The 16,430-nt window shown below is 43.6% G+C and overlaps 1 protein-coding gene and 1 non-coding gene across 3 annotated transcripts in view; one reads left to right on the top strand and one right to left on the bottom strand.

Annotated features, from left to right (window-relative positions):
- LOC130294561 (zinc finger protein 567-like) overlaps positions 1–8,720 on the top strand; it is a 68,639-nt gene extending 59,919 nt beyond the window's left edge. For both annotated transcript variants that reach the window (XM_056544564.1, XM_056544563.1), the window contains exons 5-9: positions 702–788; positions 3,367–3,465; positions 3,934–4,050; positions 6,761–6,859; positions 7,125–8,720. In XM_056544564.1, coding sequence (XP_056400539.1) covers positions 702–788; positions 3,367–3,465; positions 3,934–4,050; positions 6,761–6,859; positions 7,125–7,996 — 1,274 coding nt within the window. In that variant the 3' untranslated portion in view covers positions 7,997–8,720. The remainder of the gene's footprint in view (positions 1–701; positions 789–3,366; positions 3,466–3,933; positions 4,051–6,760; positions 6,860–7,124) is intronic.
- A 7,367-nt stretch (positions 8,721–16,087) lies between these two features.
- TRNAL-CAG (transfer RNA leucine (anticodon CAG)) lies at positions 16,088–16,170 on the bottom strand. The gene has a single exon. It is a non-coding gene; the product is annotated as a tRNA-Leu (tRNA).
- Between the last annotated feature and the right edge of the window lie 260 nt (positions 16,171–16,430).

Genomic DNA, 16,430 nt, shown 5'->3' with positions numbered 1-16,430 from the left:
CCATTTTTATGATTCGCTTTGCCCAGTATACCTAATAACATTATCTTACTTGTGTAATTCGATAGTTTTCCCTGTCGGTTGTATAGTAATAGTGATGCGTAATCACGTTATGTTCTGTTGTGTTCCCAACCACGTGTGTTTGTTTTACCCTGATCACGTGCGCAGTTTGTTATGACATTTTACCCTGACCCTGCCTGCCATTACAACTATATAAGAGCCATGGTTGACGTAGTCAGGTGCACCAGCTTCAAGAAGCTCCGTTTCTGGCGTGAAACAGCCTGTCCTGGTGTACGTCCCCCACCTCCCTCTATCTACCTGTTGGTGTACCTGGTACGCTGCAATAAAGCTCCATTGCCATTGGTGAGTGCAGTCTTATTTCTTTGATTTCGCATTTAGTGCGGGTGATACTGATGACAGATTTTCTTTAAGCGCCATCCCATTGACTGCAATGCTTTGAAAACACACAAAACATCTTATAATCTAATAATTGTTTCAGTGTTGAAAACCTGCTTATATTTTAGACCAAATTTTAGATTAAAAAAAAGCATAAAAACTAAAGCAATTCTATGGTAGCATGATAGCACAGCCTAACAAGATCCACGTTAATCTGTATTAACATTTTTACTATTATGGTCTTTATGATTAAAAAATTACTTACTGTTTGGAACATATGTGCCCTTTTTTGTTTTCTGCTATACCAGATGCTTCGGTTCTAGGTTCGGACATTATATTTAAGATTAACCATGGTGAAGAAACGTGCGGAAATCCTCCAAACAGCTTCACTAAATGTGAGTAAATGTGAATGTTATTCTGCAGGTTTATAGTTTTATCTCTGGCTACCCTATACTAATATGTTGGATATGTTGCATATATACACTCCTTAAATGGGCAGATACAAAGATATTTATATGTTGTTACTGATGAAAAATAAAGACCTTTTGTAATATGGGTGTTCATTTTAATTTTTTTTATATTTAACAAAGAAAACGGTTCCTGAAAATCCCACCACTAGGTGTCCCCATACCTACAGGGACACTAACCAGTCCTGCAGCAGCATCAGGCTTGTCCAAGAGTCATGGACAAGAGAGCACTCATAAACAAGGCTGCATGAGTAGACGCACCACTCACCTCCCACCACCACAAGTAGGGACACGTCCCCTTCCCCTGAGAGGATTTCTAACACTGCGAGCTAATGAAAAGAGGGAATTTTATAATAAATATAAGTGATAGAGGCATAAAAATTAGGTGTAGATGTTCAGGATTAGCTACCGTTTATTATTATTTTTGTGGGACCTGACTGGTACACTTTAATATTGACATTGCAACACCAAGAAGGAAAAGTCATGGAATTATGGAGATCACAGGCTTGATAGACATGTTAATGATTTGCAAATTATCATAAAAAATGGGAACAAGATACTCAAATTATATCGATTTTATTCAGTATTGAGTATGAGCGTCATGCAAAATACACATTCTTATATGCCATCGCATGCTATGGTTAATAATGGTTGTCTGCCACACTGAGTGCACTTGGGCACGCATGTCATCAAGATCCACTGCTGGCATCTCCCTTTGCAATTGCCGACCATTGATGTCCCAGATGTGCTCGATGGGAGACCATGGTATCATGTTAAAGGGGTACTCCGCTGCTCAGCATTTGGAACAAACTGTTCCGAACGCTGGAGTGGCCTGTGTGGCCTTAAAGGGGTAATCCTCTGCTCAGTGTTTGGAACAATCTGTTCCGAACACTGGAGTCGGGAGCTTGTGACGTCATAGCATAGCCACGCCCCCTCATGACGTCACTCCCCACCCCCCTCAATGCAAGTCTATGGGAGGGGGCGTGACGGCCGTCTCGTGCCCTCCCATAGACATGCATTGAGGGAGCTGGGTGTTACGTCATGAGGGGGCGGGGCTATGACGTCACTATCTATTTATATATATATATATATATAATATAATATAATTATTATTTTTTTTTTTTTATCTGCACTATTTATTTTGTGGTTTGACACCCATATTGTCACACACCAGTCACACTGTCTCTTACTCACATTCAGTTACACATATATCCCCACATGTTATATTGTGGCTGACATTTTTCCACACTTTTTTTTCTATATTTATTTCGTATTTATTTCCTGCCAGCATTTATTATCTACATATTTTCACATTCATTCTTCTCAGGAATAGATTGTGACACATATGTGCTACCCCTGTACCATTCATTCATGTATGCTTCTTATCCCTACAGGACACACATTACATATTTGTTCTAATATTTCCTGTGGCTGACATTTTTCCACATTCTTTCTATATTTATTTCGTATTTATTTCCTGCCAGCATTTATTATCTACAAAAGTTTCTCTGTGGTATCCTTCTGTTCCAAGCTCATGCTGGCGGTGTGGTAGTGGTGAGGGTTTGATGACGCACATCTGGTGGAGTTGCCCCAAACTCCTACCCTGTTGGCAGACGATCTTACAGGTCATCAGTGAGGTGTGTGGGATACATGTCCCTTCTAGCCCAGAAGCCGCTCTACTCTACATGTTTCCCATGGCGCAGGCGAAATATAAGAACTCCCTCGTGAGACTTCTCCTTCAGGCCGCTAAAACTGTAACCCCAGGCGCTGGAAAGATCCTGCCCCCCCCCCCCTCTCTAGAGGAATGGTTAGCTGAAGTGGCCCATATTAAACACATGGAGGGGCTTCTGGTGGTCCACCCCGAGGATGTTTCTAGATGGGCCGCAACTTGGCTCCCATGGTCATCCTTTTGCTCTTCCCCCAGATACCGGCTTCTCAACTGATCCTTGTGTCACCGGTTCCCCTCTGTCTTCCCTGGTGCATATGGGGGACCGCTGCTGGTTGGTCCCCGCCCCGGCCAGATTCTTTGTTCTGTGTTTTCTTGTCTACTCCCTCTATTATTTCCTTTTTTCTGTGCTGTATATGTTTTTCCCACCCTCTCAATGTTTTTTCTTTTGCACTTACCCGTCTGTTATACCGTCTTTGTCTTGTATTGTATGGCTCTTTTTACTTGCCTGGGCAGCCTGGCTTTCTACTTGCTTGCCCCCTCATCTTACTGTTTCTATGCCCCTGCCCAGGTGTTTGGACGGTTTTCTCCATTTCTTTGACTTTACTTTCTCTTGGTGTTTTCGCACACTTGTTCCAATGTTTTACTTTTTTAACGCTACCTGTATGTTTTGATCTGTTCTATTTCGGCCCACCAGGCCGTTATTACTGTACATTGCTTGATTTATTGAGTTTTTGTCATTACTGATTTGTTTAATAAACTTTTTCCGAATTTGAAAAAGTTTCTCTGTTATTCAGAGACTCCATAAATATGTTAATTCCCCTCTTGGTACTATACTAGGTGCTTCACTCCTCAGCCCGGACATCGTATTCAGGATCAAGCATGATGAGGAGGACTGTATTGACAGAGAAAATGGTGAACATAACTCTCCTAAATCAGGTATGCCACCTTGGTCACGGCTTGCTATAGAAGGTTCCTTAGAAGTTATACTGTAGATCAGTGTTCTCCCAACCAGCCATTCTCCAGCTATAGCAAAACTATAACTCCCATCGTGGGGAATTATGGGAGGGGTAGTTTTGCAACTGTGGGGTGGTGGATGACAGTGTAAGGGTACATTCACATCTAGGATTGCAAATCCGCGCTGTACCCCATTGATCTTAATAAGTCCACCAGAGTCTGCCCAAGAGATCAGAGTCTTTTTTTTTTTTTTTTTTTTTTTTTATCAAAAAAACAAATATAACAGTGATTACATTCAATATTAATAAACCCCTATACCCTCCCCCCACCCCTTCCACCACCCCCCTACGCCCAAGGAGAGACCGAAGGGGGGAAAAAAATAGATAAAAAAAAAAAAAAAAAAAAAAAAGAGATCGGAGTCTTAATTAATGGTGAATGTCTGTATTCTAGAAATTCCGACTGAAATGTCTGATGATCCTAATAAAGAAGAAACATCTGGTGGGGATCAGAAAGAAGATCAGAAGCCTAGTCCCAGTAATGAAGATCTCACCTCACAGATAAGCGAAGGTGAATTTATTTTAATATTATGTTCTATGGAAAGCTAATGCCCTCAATCAATCCTGGATTCAAATGCCAAATGCAACAAGCTGAAGTGTTACATCTGGTGCCCCATGTGCTTAAAGGGGTACTACGCTGGAAAACTTTTATTTTAATTTTTTAACTCAACTGGTGCCAGAAAGTTCAACAGATTTTGTTAATTACGTCTATTTAATCTTAATCCTTCCAGAATTTATCAGCTGCTATATGCTCTTTTTTTTTTTTATATTTCCTTTCTTTCTGACCGCAGTGCTCTCTGCTGACACCTCTGTCCATGTCAGGAACTGTTCAGAGTAGGAGAAAATCCCCATAGCAAACCTCTCCTGCTCTGGACAGTTCCTGACATGGAGAGAGGTGTCAGACAGAAAGGAAATAAAAAAAAAAAAAAAATCCTGTGGAGTATACAGCAGCTGATAAGTACTGGAAGGGTTAAAAAGTACCTGTCACCAAATAAACTGTTCTAAACTAACTCGGGCTATGTTCCCTAACTACTCCTAACACCCCTCCAGCCCTTAAAAGAAATTTCAGAACTTTAAAAGCTGTGTATCTTACCTTTCTTCTTGCTCACTCAGCAATTTCCCAGCAGGCATGACATGACTGAAGCCTGCTGGGGGACCACTTCCGCCCTCACATGGTTGCAGTGCTGTGATTAATAGAAGACCTCAGGCTCTGTGCATGTTCCAGTCTGTGTTACTATCAGTGAGGCTCTCTGGCAGGTTTCAGTCTGTGCAGCTTTCTGTGAGAATCTGTGGAGCTTTCACTTTCTGTGCAGCTGTCAATCAAGCTCAATGCAGAGAAATACTTCCTGAGTTTGGACTCCTGCCTGGCCGTAAGGAGACCAAGCTCACTGTATTAATTGTGGAAGGGATCAGAACAGAGCCACCTAGTGGCCGTTTTTTTATATTACATTTTAAACATATTTATGTTAATAATTTTAAAAGCAAGTAAATGGGAAAGTGTCTGCTAATTACACAAGGAACACTATATTAAACATTTATTTGGTGACAGGTACTCTTTAAGATTTTTAAATAGAAGTAATCTACAAATCTGTTTAACTTTCTGCCATCAGTTGACTTAAAAAAATGTTTTCCAGCGGAGTCCCCCTTTAAAGTTGGACATTCAGGGACCAAAAAGAGCTTATTTCTTTCAGAAACAGCACCACTCTTGTCCTCAGGTTGTGTGTGGTATTACAGCTCAGGTCCATTCACTGAGTTGCAATACCACACACACAACCTTAGAAGAGTGTTGATGTTTCTGGAAGAAAGAAGCTATGTTTTGCCATCCTTGAATAACTCCTTTAATGGTGCAAGTTGCTGGACTTATGGGCAACCTGGCATATTTGCCCTCCGGCAAGGCAGAATTTTTTGATCCAGTATAACAATGCCAGAAAGAAGAACAAGTGTGAACCCTTATAAGTTTTTGATTACTCTGGCCCTTTCATAGTCCCCAGACAAGAGTTGGAGATTATAGAGTACTTGTCATGTGCTCTCAGCACTGAACTCTATAGTGTGTTAGCTCTGCCCAGCAGCTTTCAAAGAGAGCAGAAATATTCTTCACAATATTAAGCAGAATATTCAGCACTATGCAGCTCTACAGGCATCATGACTCTACAATCTAGCTGAGCTCAGGAAAAGGTAGCTGAAATATTCAGCTCTATACACTGAGGTCCCATCTTTTGTCTCTGCCAGGCTGCTGCAGAAGACAAATCTGTAAGTAGGACTGCAGGCAGGTCCAGAGGGAGGAGCCCCTTGTAGCCAAACCTTTAGGGGTTAATTTTAGTACATAACGTTACAAAATTTTATTAAGAAGTATATTAGAAAGCTAATTTAAATAGGATAATCTATAGCATATTACATTTCATTACTGACTAATCTAATGTGTATGATGGTCTCCCAATGCTTCTCGACAGATGATGTCTAAGGAGAAGAGGATTGGGCATGTCGGATTTTAACTACCTAATCCTTTTTGTTCTCAGAGAAATAAGCCACCACCAGAGATGTCTAGAAGGGGCTTACCCCTCCTCTCTCCATTCAGAACTCATGATCGCCCATAGACATGAATGGAGGGGGCATGGGGTGACGTCACGACCACTGCCGCAGGAAGCCAGCGTTTGTTTATCCTTCGTATAGGGAATGAGATCTCTAGCAGCGGAGTACCCCTTTAACATTAGTGTGAGCATGTTTTCCATTGACCCATTCACACCGTGGAAAGTCAGGATTTTGGGCCCGTAAAAAGAATAAATATTTTTATCCTTCTGACTGAATTCAGTGCAGACTGTATTGCCTTTAATGATTGATTTCAGCAGTCGCTTCAGAAGAATTTCCATCCGGAATGTTCCGGTAGTGTGAACATAACCTAAACCGGAGAGAAGAGATGTTGGTAAGTGCAGGACGTAGCGCGTCTATGTATTATAAGGATATCCTGATGCAGTGGAGGCCGTGTCATGCTTGTGATGCTGCAGGGAAACTGAGGACCCTACAAGTAGCTTCGCCAGTGATAACGGTTGATTGTTGTGCTACTAAGGGGGTCTGTGTGGTGGAACCCCCCGATCTATTGCTTAGGGATACTATACAAACTTTGTTATTTTTTATTAGAAAAGTCATTGATCATGAATGCCATTGTTTGTGACACCTGACAAGGATCGCTTTGCTGCCAATGAACTTGTCTTTTTTGTTTATAGCTGATCACCTGGTTTTCAACCCCAAATTTTCCATTTGGGTCAAGCAGGTGGAGGCAGTGTCCGAAGAAGCTCCTGAAGTCTTATCAACCACATGTACAGGTAAAGAGTGAATGAATACATACCTCAAAGGGGTACTCCGCCGCCTGACATGGACAGAGGTGTCAGCAGAGAGCACTGTGGTCAGACAGAAAGGAAATTAAAAAAAGAAAAGAACTTTCTGGCACCAGTTCATTAAAAAATTTTTTTTCCAGTGGAGTACCCCTTTAATGTTTTTCCAGGATGTAAAAAAACAAAACACAAAAGTTTTTGATTCTGTGTTCCATTTATACATAATCTTTCTTTTTCTTCCTGTTTTACCCTGCAGATGGAAATGTTACCGAAATAAAAACTGAGATAGACTTCACCCCTGACTGCAATACGTCGCTTCCAGCACAGAATCTCCCAGAAGCCACTTCAGATAAGAACACCAGGGCAAAAAGACATGAAATACCAGAGACGAACCTTATGGTGCATAGAGACGAGCATGCTGGGCCGGGGGAGGAAAGCCTGCTGTCCATCGTCCTTAGAGGAGCAGACGCTGAGAGTCTGTATATACCGAATTATCCAGATTATAAGAATACAAGCAGCTACAAAGTCCCGGACCACTCCCGAGGCGTCCCCCGAATGGAAGAGAAAGCCAGGAGTTATCAGCCACCACGGTCCTCCTTCCAGACCCCCAATAATAATTACCTGCTAAGCAGCTTCCGTGCCCACCCAGTGCCCCTCCAGCCCTGTGCCCATCAAACGGACCGACCATTCAGGTGCCGCACTTGTGACAAGGGTTTTAAGACCCTGGGGATGCTGAACGTCCATATGAAAACACACAGCGGGGTCAGACCCTATCAGTGCAGTGAATGTGGGAAAAGCTTTAGGGAAAACTGGAATCTTAAGGTCCACCAGAAAATACACACAGGGGAGACCCCCTACAGATGCAGTATATGCGATAAAGCATTTATTCAGTATGCCACGTATATGAAGCACCGGCGTATACACACGGGGGAGAAGCCATATTCCTGCTGTTACTGCGACAAGAGCTTCACCAATAGCTCCAACCTGGTGAGACATCACAGGACGCACACGGGCGAGAAATCCTATTCCTGTAAGGAGTGCGGGAAATGCTTCAGCTATAACACCAGTCTTATACAGCACAAAAGGGTCCACAGGGTGGAACCAACGGTCCCAGCAACACATGACTAGGACTGCCTGCTGAGGACTAGAATACCTTTTACTTTTAGACTTGTGATGTCAGGCACTTTATACTGTAACCCAGTGGTCTCCAAACGGTGGAACTCCAGCTGTTGCAAAAATACAGCTCCCAGCATGCTCGGACAGCCGTTGGCTGTAATTGTTACTTGCTGCAGCGCCGTAAATTTTGTGCATGTCCTTAAAGGGGTATTCTGGTGGAAAACATATTCCTTCTAATCAACTGGTGCCAGAAAGTTAAACAGATTTGTAAATTACTTCTATTTAAAAATCTTTATTCTTCCAATACTTATCGCTGCTGTATGCTCCGCAGGAAGTTGTGTAGTTCTTTTCTGTCTGACCACAGTGCTCTCTGCTGACACCTCTGTCTATGTCAGGAACTGTGTGGAGCAGGAGAGTTTTGCTATGGGGATTTGCTTGAACTCTGGACAGTTCCTGACATGGACAGAGGTGTCAGTAGAGAGCACTGTGGTCAAATTGGAAAGAACTACACAACTTCCTCTGGAGCATTTAGCAGCTGATAAGTACAGGAAGGATGATGATTTCTTTGAGAGGTTCTTGTGTATGCCTTCTTCTTACCTTTTGTTAGCTGATGTGGCAAGCAGGGAATAGGCCCCATGTTGGATGCACACAGAATCTCTGGAATAACTTTATAATGCAGCTTACATTTCCCAGGAATCCTTTTGGCTTTTATAAATGGGTTGGTCAGTTCACACTACATGCAGTTTTCATGCATTTTCATACTCAAACTGTGCTTTTTAGAGAAATATTTGGCAAGAAGAGAAAGGGATTTGACCTATAATCACAATTGAGGTGTTTTATGAAGATGTAATGTCTTTCGGCTGTGTTCACACGTTGAATTATTACTGCAGTTTAGCTATTTTTGCAGTGATTATTATTATTTTTTTTAATCCTGGTAAAAATGACACATTTTTACCATATTATTTTTGCCATGCTATTATTATGGCCATGATTTGGGGAAAAAAAGGGAAACAAAGCAGCAAGAAACGCAATGTGTGAACACAGCCTTGGGGGAGGTGTATAACTACTAAATATCCTGATACTATAGAGATAGCAGCAGTATACAGAGAGAGCTGGAGGAGAGGTGTATAGCTACTAGTGTTGAGCGGCATAGGCCATATTCGAATTCGCGAATATTCGCGAATATATGGACGAATATTCGTTATATATTCGCGAATATTCGCATATTCGTAATATCCTCGTTTTATTTTCGCATATGCGAACATTCACGTATGCGAAAATTAACATATGCGGAAATTAGCATGTGCGAAAATTCGCATATGTGAAAATTAGCACATGCTAAATTTTCGCATATGCGAATGTTCGCATGTGCGAATTTTCACTCGGCAGTCTCATACAGTAGTATTAGAGCCTTCTTTACACCACACAAGCTGGAAGCAGAGAGGGATGATCACTGTGATGTGTACTGTGAAGAAAAAAAACGAAAAAAACTAATATTCGTAATTACGAATATATAGCGCTATATTCGCGAATTCGCGAATATGCGATATTCGCGAATAATATTCGAATTGCGAATATTCGCGAGCAACACTAATAGCTACTAAATATCCTGATTCCATAAAGATAGCAGCAGTATACAGATTGGGGAAGGGGTCTGTGAGCTATTAGGAGGCATCTGGTAGATGATGATCATGTCATCCTGTAGTGATTTGTCTGATATGAGGAGCGAAGTGAAAAAGCATCAAACTGCTCTAAGTTTTCTGAGACTGGAGGATAGGTGCTGCTCCTGAGATGTCCAATCCCTTGTACTGGAAGATCTTGAGGATGCCCCTCAGGGGAGGTGGGAAGAATAGCGGGAGAAAAAAATACTGCTTTTTCTCCCGTTATTCCCGTCAAAAAACGTCACCCAACGGACCCCATGATGGTAAATGGGAGCTGCCTGGACCTGTTGTTACCCGTTGTGCCCTGTCATGAGAATGGCTGTTAAAGGCACAAAGAAAAAAGAGACTTTGATGGCCGTTCCTGACCGGGCGCAATGGCAGTGTGAAAGGCGTCTTAGAGAGCGACATGTTCTAAGGGACACAGCACTTCTTGTCCAGGACGGAAAAGCTGCTGTTCGACTTGACTGGGATCTCTGATTGCAGAGGACAACGGTGCCAAAGTGCCCACGGAATTGCATTTGCAGTTTATGCGCTATATGAATCTTTCATTCGAAAGAAATGTTTTTATTTATTTTTTGTGTAGAGACCATTCAGTCCATCATAAATATCCAGATGCCGGAGATTTTATGACAACAATGGACTCAAAGGATGCCTACCTGAATATCCCTGTTCCTCCAGCTCACAGGAGATAGTTGAGAATCCCTGCCCACCCATCATCAGTTTGCCGTTATCCCTTTTGGAATATTCTCTGCCCCCAACACTTTTACAATGCTAGTGAGGGCTGTAGTGGAAGCACAAAGGACACAAGGCCTCAAGGTCCTTTATTATTTTAACAATTGTCTTATCAAGGCATCTTCAGCGACCTCCAATATCTTCATCTGGTACTGTCTTTTCTCCAGAGCCTCGGCTGGCAAACTGGCAAAAGTCTGACATAATACCCTCAACTTCCGAGAGGTTTCTATTTAGACTTTCTCTCTGTACCACGACAAGTGTCCTTTCCTACATAGATAAAGATGTTGGGGTGTCAGATTCCTAGCATGTGACTCTACATGGAGGCAAAGTTCTTTCCATTAGACCAGTGGTTCTCAACCTGGGGTACAAGCACCCCCAGGGGTACTTAGCAGTTCTTCAAGGGACCTTGAAAAAAAATCAGTAATGACAGCCACAGCCACTGGTTACTGCTCTGGACTGCTTTGAAAGAAATGGTAGGCTGACATCACCGCACAGAGGAGTGGAGCAGGAGGACAGCAAGGGGAAGTGCGGGCACTGGGCTGCTGTGGGCAATAACTACCATCAGCTTTGTTGCTCCACTGCCTCTGCAGACAGGGGTCCTACTACTATGAGCCATAGCAATAGGTCCCCAGAGCAGTGGAGCACCAAAGCGGGACAGTATAGCGGCCTACAACTATATATGGGGACAGTATGGTGGCCTACAACTATATATGGGGACAGTATGGCGGCCTACAACTATATATGGGGACAGTATGGCGGCCTACAACTATATATGGGGACAGTATGGCGGCCTACAACTATATATGGGGGCAGTATGGCGGCCTACAGCTATATATGGGGACAGTATGGTGGCCTACAGCTATATATGGGGACAGTATGGCGGCCTACAACTATATATGGGGACAGTATGGCGGCCTACAGCTATATATGGGGGCAGTATGGAGGCCTACAACTATATATGGGGACAGTATGGTGGCCTACAGCTATATATGGGGACAGTATGGCGGCCTACAGCTATATATGGGGACAGTTTGGGGGCCTACAGCTATATATGGGGACAGTTTGGGGGCCTACAGCTATTTTTGGGGGCACAGAGGGGGCCTAACAACTTTATGGGGACATAAAGCAGGTACTATTACTGTGTGTGACAATAAACATGGGGAGTTTTTGTAAATAGGCGGGTATTGTACCGCAGAAAGAAGCCTAAAATGTTTGTTTGGCTGGTTCAGTGGAGAAGTCTTGTATGGGAGAAATCTTAATGGCGGTCTAGGCCAGATAGTGAAGAAAAGAAAAGTAAACAACTCCGGTTAGAGAAGACTTCACCTGTAAATTGGGGAACTGGGGGGATAGGGAAAGGAACAGGGGACCTGTTATAGAGGATAGTGAAGCATATGAATTATACTATAATCATTACAAAATGTCTCTAATATGAGGGTACAATTCATTGGGAATGGGCTGTCAAGGGGAACTCAGGCAAAAAAGGTTGCAAACCACTGCATTAGACCCTCATTTGTTTGAAACGGGAGAAGACATCTGGGAAAATAAAGACAAATTACTAAACTACTAATAAAACCGATTCTTAAAATATCTTAAGGAAAAAAATGAATACCCTGCATTTTAGGTAAAGGGAGAACACCGATAATAATAAGAAATGGAATAGAAGTATAACCAGCAAATAACCAAGGCTGCGCTCTAAGAGACCGCCTGGAAGCGACTGATGGAATAAATAAGGCAGAATTGATGCTGAAAGGAGAAGCCCTGCCACTCAGAAGTCACGTCATGGGATAAAGAAGATAAAAACCAATAAAACTATCTAAGGCTCTGCTAAGGTATTCTACTGCCCCTGTGAGCAAGAAACAGAGGAGCAGAGAGATAGCAGGGGAAGGAAGTGACGCCACTACCTCCCCGGCAAAGATGCCAGTGGGGCCGGAGCATGGGATGCCAAGACAGAACAGCCGAGCAGAGCGTCCACACAGAACAGCACCACCAGAGGATAGAAGAACTGTGAGGGCAAAAGACATAATAAGGTATAAAAATGTATCCTGGAAGAGAACAAGTTCTCAAATAAAAAAGGGGGAGAGAGAAACCCCAAACTGGAAGGCAAAATTTTCAAATATGCAGTAAAAACAAACAAATAGAATAACAGGGGGTCCCACAGGGGACCACAACCACCTGTCCTGTCCCATGAGGAAAGTAAAAAACATGGGATTGCAGAGGGTCTCAAAGGTTAAACCCAATGCGATGAATCCCTTAGCCCCTATATAACTAACCCCAATATGGAACTGACTCTATTACATGATGGGAGTAGTATTACCAGCGCTACTGTAGTCTCCCCAGCCGCCTGCAGTCGGGGAACTACTACTCCTATCATGACGAGTCTGTTCCATGTCAGGATAGTACCCCCCAGCCGCGTTGGTCTGTGGGCAACTGTGGAATTACTTTTTAACAGATATTAACTCCTTAAGGATGAAGGGCGGTACGCCTCGTCCCGCTCCCCTTCTATGATGCAGGGTCAGGAGATGACCCCGCGCCATAGCGGGGTGGTTCCGACGGCAATCAGCCCGATCCTGGTGATGCCCATCATTAACCACTTCGAAGCCGTGTTAAAAAAAAATTGTTGCGGCAGCTCAGCGCAGCTGATCTGGAGAACCGAGGTGTCCCAATCAGCTGAGAGGATGGCGGGAGGGCTCTTACCTGCCTCCTCGCCGTCCAATCATTGTTAGGATGCTCCAGGATGCCTCAGCAGCCTGGAGCAATCGAGCCCCAATAACAGTGATCAATGTTATTCTATGGCAGAGCACTGAACAGTGTATGCAATCCAAGGATTGTGCGTAATAGTCCCCTATGGGGACTAAAACATGGTGTTAAAAATGTAAAAAAAAAAAAAAAGTTAAAGGGGTACTCTGGTGAAAAACAATTTTTTTTTTTTTAAATCTACTGGTGCCAGAAAGTTAAACAGATTTGATGTTGATGCTGCCTCTGAGAAGCCATTGTTTGTGGAAATGATTGTAGGTCGGGGGGGGGGGGGGGGGCACTGTACTGTATACAATTATCTTTTGAATACACAGTATACAATAATCTGTTTAACACACTGTATACAATAATTCGCATAATACACATACTGGGGGACATTTATCATAGAAAGTGTACTGCACACCCTTTTTTACACCTTTATTTAGGTCTAAGGTTATACAAAAAGGCAGCGGGACCCCCGCGATCAGACATCTTATCCATTATCCTTTGGATAGGGGATAAGATGTCTAGGGATGGAGTACCCCTTTAAGGACTTAAAACAATCTTCATTTTTGCACTTAAATTTTTTCCTCCTCGTCTTCTAACAATAATAACGCGTTCAATTTTGCAACTACAGACCCATATAAGGGCTTGTTTTTTGCGTCACCAATCGTACTTAGTAATGACATTACTTATTTTATAACATAATCTGCGGCGAAACCAAAAACAAAATATTTGTGGCGTGAAATGAAAAAAAAAACCTTTTTGCAGATTTTTAGGGCTTCCGTTTCTACGCAGTGCACTTTTCGGTAAAAATGACACCTTATCTTTATTCTGTAGGTCCATACAGTTACAAGGATACCCAATTTATGTAGGTTTTATTTATTTTACTACTTTAAACAAATTATAACTACCGTATTTATCGGGGTATACCACGCACCAGCCTATAACACGCACCCTCATTTTACCAAGGATATTTGGGTAAAAAAAGTTTTTTACCCAAATATCCTTGGTAAAATGAGGGTGCGTGTGTGCATGAGTACACCCTGATACACTGTTTCTGACCCCGCAGAAGGCCGTCGCTGCCCGCTTCTCTCCCCCTGCCTTTCCTGGGGTCTAGAGCCCTGCTGCCGCCGCTTCTCTCCCCCTGCTATCGGCGCCGCTGCCCCATTGCCTCCCCCATCCCCGGTTTTATGATTACCTGTTGCCAGGGTCCGGTCCGCGCTGTTTCTCGCTCCGGTGTGGCGTCCATGCATCATTGCTATGCGCTGCGAGGCGCAATGATGAGCAGCCTAAAAAATGCGTGTTATACGCCGATAAATACGGTACATGCACCAAAATTTGTAAGTTTAAAATTGTCATCTTCTGACCCCTATAACTTTTTTAGTTTTCTGCGTACGGGGCTATATGAGGGCTTATTTTTTGCGCCATGGTCTGTAGTTTTTATCGGTACCTTTATCAGGACTTTTTGATCGCTTTTTATTAATATTTTTATGGTATATGAAGTGACCAAAAATTCACAATTTTGGTCTTTGGTATATTTTTTTACTTGTACTCCATCGACCGTGAGGTTTAGCTAAAATTATATTTTAATAGTTCAGACAATTACGCACATGGCGGTACCACATATGATAATTTTTTTATTACATTATTTTATTTAAAAAATAGGAAAATGGGAACGATTAAAATTTTTATTAGGGGGACGGGGAGCTTATCCACATTTATTCTATATATTTTTTTCTTACCATGGAGCAGTAGATCACCGATCGGATGACGAGGAGGCAGGTGAGGACCCTCCCATCTTCCTGTAAGCTGATCGAGAAATAGAAATTCTGTCGTGATAGTCCCGATCAGCTCCGCTGAGCTGACGGGGTAGTTTTACTTTCAGTTTAGAAGTCGCGATCAACTTTGATCGTGGCTTCTAATGGGTTAATGCCAGGCATCGGCCCGATCGGTGGTGCCCGGCATTAGCCGTGGGTCGTGGCTGCCTGTAGCAACTGGAACCCACGGGGTTTAAGCAGTTCTGCGCTCGTGAGAACGGTTTAAACCCGGTTAGCGGGATCAGGGCGTACAGGAACGCCCTGCGTCCTTAAGGGGGTTAAAAGTCGCACAAAAGTCGCTAATAAACAAGTACTCTGCCTTAACAGCGCCAAGGATAGACGGGAAAAAACATCTATCTTCAATGATAAATATCTCCCACAGTACAGTGGTCCCTCAACATACGATGGTAATCCGTTCCAAATGAACCATCGTTTGTTGAAACCATCGTATGTTGAGGGATCCGTGCAATGTAAAGTATAGGAGGTTATACTCACCTGTACCCGCCGCTCCGGACCTGTCACCGTTCGTCACCGCTGCCCTGGATGTCGCCCTCCATCGCTGTCGCCGCGTCCCCGGGATGTCCCCGTGGCTCTGGATCCTCGCTCTCGGGACGGGACGGCGTGATGACGATGTTGAAGGAGATTGCCGGCGTAGAAGAGGAGCCCGAAGAGGACGGTTCGGAGCCCCGAGGACAGGTAAGTGATCATCAGCGGACCAAACGGGGCACCGTAAACGGCTATCCGGTGGCAGCTGAAGCAGTCTGCGCTGCCGGATAGCCGTTTATGCGATGGCCCCGACATACAAAAGCATCGTATGTTGATGCTGCCTCTGAGAGTCCATCGTATCTTGAAATGATCGTATATGGGGGCCATCGTAGGTCGGGGGGTCACTGTATACAATAATTTGCATAATACACATAGGGGGAAATTTATCAAAACCTGTGCAGAGGGAAAGTTGTTGAGTTGCCCATAGCAACCAATCAGATCGCTTCTTTCATTTTGCAGAGGCCTTGCTAAAAATAAAAGAAGCGATCTGATTGGTTGCTATGGGCAACTGGGCATCTTTTCCTCTGCACAGGTTTTGATAAATCTCCCCCATACTGTATACAATAATCTGTATAAAAGACAAAGGTGTAAAAAAGACAAAAAAACGAACCTGTCAGAAGTGGGATTCGAACCCACGCCTCCAGAGGAGACTGCGACCTGAACGCAGCACCTTAGACCGCTCGGCCATCCTGACTGTATAGGATTACTCTGCTGAGGAGCTTTCACCAGAGAGGAGGCGGCTGGTGAGGAGATCTGTGCCCTGTCTTCTGATAAAGTACTCTATATATGGTTTACAACATACCAGTGTTTCCCAAGCAGGGGGCCTCCAGCTGTTGCCAAACTACAACTCCCAGCATGCCCGGACAGCCGAAGGCTGTCCGGGCATGCTGGGAGTTGTAGTTTGGCAACAGCTAGAGGCACCCTGCTTGGGAAACACTGCAATATGCTATACAC

Source organism: Hyla sarda, chromosome 10, assembly GCF_029499605.1.
Source record: "Hyla sarda isolate aHylSar1 chromosome 10, aHylSar1.hap1, whole genome shotgun sequence".
Lineage (NCBI taxonomy): Eukaryota > Metazoa > Chordata > Amphibia > Anura > Hylidae > Hyla > Hyla sarda.
This window is presented reverse-complemented; position numbering and strand designations above follow the sequence as displayed.